The 7,668-nt window shown below is 39.6% G+C and overlaps 1 protein-coding gene across 9 annotated transcripts in view; it reads right to left on the bottom strand.

Moving 5' to 3' along the window:
* Window positions 1-1,847: 1,847 nt before the first annotated feature.
* The window catches only part of kif13ba (kinesin family member 13Ba), a 54,034-nt gene continuing 48,213 nt past the window's right edge, over window positions 1,848-7,668 (bottom strand). For all 9 annotated transcript variants that reach the window (XM_005447705.3, XM_019360797.2, XM_013272150.3 and 6 more), the window contains one exon: window positions 1,848-7,623. In XM_005447705.3, coding sequence (XP_005447762.1) covers window positions 7,418-7,623 — 206 coding nt within the window. In that variant the 3' untranslated portion in view covers window positions 1,848-7,417. The remainder of the gene's footprint in view (window positions 7,624-7,668) is intronic.

The raw sequence follows: 7,668 nt of genomic DNA, 5'->3' as shown, positions 1-7,668 counted from the left end.
TTTGACATCCAAATAAGGTCATCTGCTTCCTGAGGGCCAAGAGGTTGTGTTTAGATTGCTGCCACATTTCCCAAGTAGTCATTTGTGATACTGAAACTGGAAAAAGTAGCCCCACTGATCTAAAAGATGTGTAAAACTGCTTTGTGTAATTGCATTATGAGTACAGTGTGATCTGTGCCTGCGACCACGGGAGAAAACTAATGAGTATGTGCAGTGGGCCGGACAACAAGAAAGGAAACCAGAAAATAGGAAAACTTACCTTGTTTGTCCATAAGTTTTGTTTTTCCTTTTCCCAGTTCAATGAAACTAGCATGAAACACTCATACCATTATGATTTAAGCATTTTGCTCTTGAAGTGCTGCAAATATGCGTTTTCCCACTTGAGCCCTGCCCAATGACATGAAATATGCAAAATGCTCAGTTCTGCAGTCTTACTGCTTTAATAATAAATAAATAATTAGCAGTTCAGTCAGACCACCCCATATGAGCAAGAGCTTAGGGGACAGTGGGAAAGACAAACACTCCTTTAACAGGAAGAAGCCTCCAGGCTCAGGATGGAGCAGCCATCTGCCCCTACTGGTTGATGATACTGATAGATGAAGGAGACGAGACAAAAGCCATGAAGAGGAATAGAGCCAGAGATTAAATGCAGAGACGTGTATTAACATGTGGTGGGTCAAAGGAATATATGTTCCACAGAATTAACAAAATAATTCCAGTTTAAGCTTCTGTATTTCCTGTTAATGTGGCTCAGAGTTACCAATTTGGAAAAAGCAGGAGCTCTGTGAAGTCTTAAGAATATAAATATTTTCTACATGAAGAAATAAATCGGTTTTAAACTTGACTCATTTGTAGTTGACGCAGTTTGAGCCACATCAATGAATACACCAGGTTGAAGATTGAGGTATCCTTTAAATGAGTTTTGTAAGGAATGTGACTGGAATTAAAGTGACTTTAAAGTACCTAATAACTTTTCTCTTGGCCTTGAGTGGTATAAACAATCGCGCCTTAACTTGTATATTTGAGTTTTCAGCTGTGACATTTTTAAATCATAGGAGTGTTTGTCGGAGGACGCACGATTAATTCTGTCTGCTATAATCTGAGCAAATTACACAGTCTAATGAAAACTTGGCAGCAAGACTGACTCACTTTAGTTCATTTGGCCTCATTTGATCTTAAATGGGCTGACCAGTAAAACAACTCCATAATAAACCAAAAAAAAAAAAAAAGTTGTGGTGTCTTCTAGTATTAAGAATTTATGTATACTCTGAAATAATTTACATATAATGAAAAGTCTGAGATGAAGGAAAAATAAGTGCTGTTTCAACATTACACCCGTTTCTCCACATGAAAGATACACAACAGGATATCTGTAAAATTACAGGAAAAGCTCCAGTTACAGAAAGGAAAATGGAAAAAAAGTTCCAGTGGTGCCAGCTGTGTTTTGAGATAACAAATGAAATAAACAAAACGCAGTTATTTCTAAAAACTTCAATTAATCAAATCTTCTCGGCACAAACAAACAAATACTCTGTTAATATTTTTCTTTTTTTCCTTTTAATTTATTCCTATCAGATTACCCTTCAGATAATTTTAAAAAAAGAAAAAGAAAAAACTTATTATAATACATGTTTATTCTTTGGATTGCAGCATAGAATTACATAAAACAATTAAATTAATCAAAACCCAAACTTGTGCTCAGATTTTTTTCTTTTATAATTCTTAATATGAGCATATATATACACACACATACATACAACGAACAAGCACTTGGATGGTGCACTCACACATACAAATGACACATCAGGACAAACCCGCCCCAAAGGATCAATAGTAGCAGTGACTGATTAATGATTAGTTAAGATGATAGATGGCCTTTATTAATACTGCTGACCAGGCTGAAGCCCAATAAACAAACACTTGAATATTTAAATATTTTCAGCTGAATGGGTTAAAACATACACGACTGAAAAGAATTTTTTTGTTGTTGTTTTTTGCAGGAGTAACAAGAGGAGTAAACTCTCTGACTCGGCAAGCACCAATCGCTCAGCTCGGTAAAAATATGGCAGCTGGTACCTCAGAGGAATATTGATAACAGCCTTTAAAATACACCAGCAGAAGTTGCATCTTAAATGATGCACATGCATCAAGGCGGCAATGCATCGCCTGATGCCCTCATATTGCTCATTTGTGCCGTTTATGCTAGCACAGAAAAGAGGAACTTGCTGCCAGCAGTGAAAGGCTGTAAAAAAACAACAACAACAACAACAACAAAAAAAAACTATAAAAGGGCCTCGGAGCAGGAGGTGGCATAAGCAAGGCCAGAGGTAGTTTCAAGGTGAAAACTAACTACCCAGGCAGGAAAATATGCTTCTGTCCAACACAAGTCCAAGAAAATACAATTTCGAAGATGCGATTTGATCCCAAGTAGCTGTTAGGTTGCTGCTGCAGGGCAGTGGTGGGTTAAATTTCACTGTCTAGCTAAATAGAAAATTCCCTGTGAGGAAGTCAGGCATGGTACCCACTAGGAGGCGACACATTAGCCTTCCTTTAACTTGAAGAGAGTAATAAACCTGACAGCTCCTGCAGACCAAGCCATTAAAAATTAAACCAGACTGGCTTTCTGTGGTTTTGGAATGACCCTTTTGAATACTGCTGAGTTTAGTACAGAGCAGAGCAGAGATTGTTGCTGCTGAAACTAGTCTGGCTCCAGGTTGAAGGCCACATTAAGGCAGGCGGGGTGTTGCTCCAAACCAGTGATCCTATACTCGGCATGCAGCTGCAGGCAGTACGACAGACGATGCAAAGACATGGGACTGAAAGTGAGCAAAATAAAAGCAAAAAAAAAAAAAAACCTTAAAAAAAGAAACTGTGAGCACAGACGGCTATGCTTGGATTCATATCACATGATAGAATTAAATGTGGTCCTGATGGTAGTGTCATGGAAACAATCTCTACCTCTAATCTCTATAACGCTACTGCAGCAGAGATGGAGCCCATTGAATTGAAGCTAGAATATTAAAGAAGAACTGAACAAAAGGAAGTCTAGTGTTAGTAATTGCTGTTTGGATGAGTTTAAAAAATAAAAAAAAGACTCTTGTTAACATGTGGATCTTGAGCATCCTGCAGTCTACAGAGCTGTATTCTTATCTGCTTTATGCTCTCATCACACTTGATCCGCTGCTATGAGGAGTTAAACAGGAAATCGTGCTGGAAGAGAAGTCCATTTGAGCCTAGCTCTGCTTAGCTCTACATTTTCACTTCTGGGAGGAAAGCAGTGAGTAAACTTAAATAATCATACTAGGAGAAGGAGAAGGAAAACAGGTAATCTGAAACAAAAAACCCCACTTCATCTTTAAAAAAACCCCCAAACAAACAAAACAGTTTGTATTCTTCTTCTTACATGCACAATAATTCCAGAAATTAAGTCTTCAATTCCCTCTGGAGGCGTTTGTGCAAATGAATTGAAGCGTTGATATGAAAACAGTGTGTGGAAGATACATGGTCACATGGATTCTGAGGCACAACAACATAAAAGAACATCCAGAAGCCTGAAGTGATCTCAAACCCACAAAGCAGAGCAGAGACCAGGACGGGAAAGTCTGCCGGCCGCAGAGACGGGAATTAGTATTTTTGCATTTTTGCCAGTAGAGCAGCGAGGGCGAAGGCTTGCCGCTCTATGCTGAAATCCCAGGAAATGTACGTGAAACGGCCGCTGACGGTTGTTTTCCCATCTTGGCAACGACTCGAAGACACAACTGAATCAGAGACAGGTGCACTCAACACTCACCCACACACACAAACGCACACAGGAACACTTCCTTTATTACCACCGAACTGTTACAGACCACATTATTGAAAACTAACCTACAGAGCACTTCACAACCTGCTAACTAATGACACACCAGGCAGAAACTAACCAATCAGAGGACTCCAGAGGTCTGGACTTTATGGCCAGACAATAAATACACAGACAATAAAACAGACTGTGGAGCCTCATCTTATATTTCAATTAGAGTTTCCTATACAGAAGTGATTCTTCACCCAGAAAATATCCTGCCCATCTCTTCTTCAAGGCTCATACGACAAAGTGCCTCATTTGTAGGAATTTTACTAAGTCACAAAAATATATTGGCCACTGAACCAGGAGCACGGACTTTAGTTTTGTTTGTTAATTCGGGAATTAAACACTACTACTGAGATCCAATCTATCATACAGTAAGACACACGAGTAATCAACTGATCCATTTACAGGTAAATTTACAACGCTAATAGCAGCGATTTTAATTAAATCATTTGTGCAACATTTATTTATTCAAATAAAAAGGCTTTACCAGCTTGTGTGAGATCACTGCGTGCACACAAGCATTTAAACATAAATAGTAACTTCACCGATGGACCCATAAAGACGATAGTGTTCAGACATAGTGTGTTTACAGTATAGGCACACAGTAATCCAGATAACTGTTCCATCATCAACATCAGGAACCTGAAAACCATTACAGACACCAAAAACCTGCCTCAGCCTTCAATAAAACATATTCAGGTTCATTATCGTGATCATCGGGAGGCTCTTTTAAAGGAGCCATAGAGCTAAAATATCCCAAGAACGTTCAAAATTAATTATTTTCCACCTTCAAAACCATCTGGTCGTGCTTCATCCTCCCTCTCTGAGACAAACTGAACACTTCCTCACCTCAGTCTCGACATTACTCCAGAGATTTAGTGTAGCCTAACCGGCTAAATTAAAAAAGCAAAAGCCAACAAAACTCCAGAATCCTCCAAAAAACATCTCCCATAATGCAACTCAGTAGCAGCTTTTATTAGAGCCTCACCACGACATTAATGCCTCTGTGGCTTCACGGTATAAATTTATGGAAAAGTGTCATTTGCTCAGGTGTATGAAGCTCCGCCTCAGAGCTACAGGACATTTTCACAGGTAGTAAAACTTTTCAATGTGAACTGAACTGGCCCTTTAAAGGAGACCTATTATGCTCCTTTTCAGGATTTTTATTCTTTCTTTGTATCACTTATCATGTTGGAATACCATCCTTTTGTCAGGCTTCTTGTGAAAGCTGCATAAACTCGGGGGAGAGTCACAATTAAAAAGAAAGGCCGACACTTTAACTCCTTAAACAGATTTAACATGTTTCAAATTTTTGCTTTTCTCCTTGGACTTCATCATGTAACAGATTAAATTACAACTTAATCAAAATAACCCATATTTATATTATAGTTGGCCTCGGTGCAGCCCCTCAACTCATCGAGTGAAATTAGCACCGTTCCCCTCCTCTTTAGAACACCTTTCCTGATTGGCTCCTGAGATTAACCTGAGATGATGAGGGATTATCCACTTTCAATGACATCATATAGAGCCAAGAATATAAAAACTGTCTGAAACAAAGCATTTTGAGAAGTTTAAAGCCTTAGATTTTGGCTTATAGGGATTACTTGTGCAAACATTTATGTTAGATATGATCATTCACCACTGTAAAAGTATATACATTACAAGAAATGAGTAAAAGCATAATAGGTGTCCTTTAACTTGGAAAAGCACTGCAAACACATATACCATCTTCATTCCTAACAGTGCTTTGGTGCACTGAAAAGCATTTAAATCACATTAAATCATAAGAATAAAATTCAGTGTAAAAATGTCATCATCCCTCTGGAATGTTTCATAAAACCTAATTAAAAAAGTAATAATCCACATGTCTACCATATCATTTTTAAATGTTCTTCCACAGATCAGTCAGGACTGCCTCTGGGTTTAACACTTTCCCAAAATGTACTCATAGCTTGTTCTCCCATTTGTGTCAGTATAAAGAAACAAGGACTAAAAACTTATTTTTAAAAAGATCAAATGCATAAAAGCAAATTCACCCTTCTCTCAAGCTTAAGTCACTTTCTTTTCCTCAGCACATACTCTGCCCATTTCCACCTCCACAGCACTAAGGCGCTGCCCAAACAGTGCCTCCTGGTGTCCGGATATCATCAGTCACTTACAGGGACATGGGAATACGCTGACAAGGATTAAAAAACCCAAACAAACAAAAGGAAGAAACAAAGAAACAAACAAAACAAAAATTACACCAAAGAAAGCCAACCTGTTCTCGTTACCTTATCTGGTCGCTGCATCTTAACTACAGACACGTTCTGTTCACGTACAGAAGCTTCTTATCCAACGTCTCCAGTGCAAAAATCAACTTTTAAAGCCTCCCAGTTTCATAGTGGCTTTGTCACGACTATTCCTGCTGTACGCAGCTAATCTTTAACACCATCACGACTACAACATTAACATACACACAGGGCAACACTGTACAACATTTACACACACACACACACACACACACACACACACACACACACACACACACACTGTGCTTTCCCCTCTGCAGTCCCTGAGATCACCTCACACTTAGCACAAGGCATTCTCTTCAACACAAACACGGCTACAAGGAGTTAAATATACAGACAAAGGCAAACCAAGCCATGGTGAAGGCACATTCTGGGAGGATCAATCTTCAAAAGAAAATGGGGAAAAAAAGGAGTCCAAGAGGGAGAGTCAAAGAGTCAGTCTGCAAATTGGACCTGGAGAGTTCAGGAAGGTGGCAACCGTAGCGTTAAATTCTGGACTACCAAGTAGAGGCATCATATGCAGGGATACAAACATGTCAAGTGTGAAAACGCAGCAAATATCTACTGCCACAATATGATTTGAGGTTTGTGGTACTCAGGAACTGAGATAAATAAATAAAATGTCAAAGAAAAGTGACGCCAATCTTTACTGCCTAATAGTCAGCTTTATAAAACCTTTATGGTCAAATAAGATCCTTTGACTTCTTTTAACAACTATTATGGGCTGACAATTAATTGTGAAAGATGAACGACAACAAAAAAAATAATAATAAGATGGGGCCAATAAATCCATTAGCCTTGTCCTTTGAAAGTCTTCCATCCCACTGTAAAAATACCTTGCTCCCAACCAAATTACCCCAGTGTGACCACAAAAAAGCCACATGTTTGCATCCCTGTATATCAGCTAAGAAAGCATCATCCAGCCTGCAGGGTTCAGTCCTCACTCCTGGTCCAAATAGTTCTGCTTTTCATTCAGTCTCAGCAGTCTTCCCACTGACTGCTATTTAAGTAGCATCATCTTCTCGCATGATAACTAGTCCTTCCATGTAATTCCAAATATCCTGCATAGTCTTTCATTATCGTACTTGCATTGTTCTTGAAAGTTCTCTTTACCGTGTTTATTCTATATCCATCCATACTCTATGAATGGATGCAGTGAGTGTAGATTCTAACTGTAGGAGGTTAGGCAGTAGGTCAGTTGTAGAGTATGAGCCTGTTGCATAGCTGAGAAAAGAAGAGAGGAGGACGACGATGATTGGGGGCTCCTAGTTTTCATGTCTCAGCTGCTCCAGGATTTGCGATTCTCCCCTCGGCGTGCAACAATGGCTTCTCCTCGCAGGATGGGGACGTGGGCAGAAGGGGTAAACTCCCCTGTCTGCCGACTGGTCCGCTCGCGGGAGGACAGCCGGTTTGGGCGGACCAGCACCCCGTAACCCGGCTTACAGTGGAAATACCGCTGACCTCCAACGGAGCCGTCGTTCTTACCTGCAAAAATAAGGTCATCTCCATCAATCAACAGACATTTAGGAC

This window comes from Oreochromis niloticus, linkage group LG1 (genome assembly GCF_001858045.2).
Source record: "Oreochromis niloticus isolate F11D_XX linkage group LG1, O_niloticus_UMD_NMBU, whole genome shotgun sequence".
Lineage (NCBI taxonomy): Eukaryota > Metazoa > Chordata > Actinopteri > Cichliformes > Cichlidae > Oreochromis > Oreochromis niloticus.
Note: the sequence above shows the minus strand (reverse complement) of the source record. Positions and strands in the feature narration are given on the sequence as shown.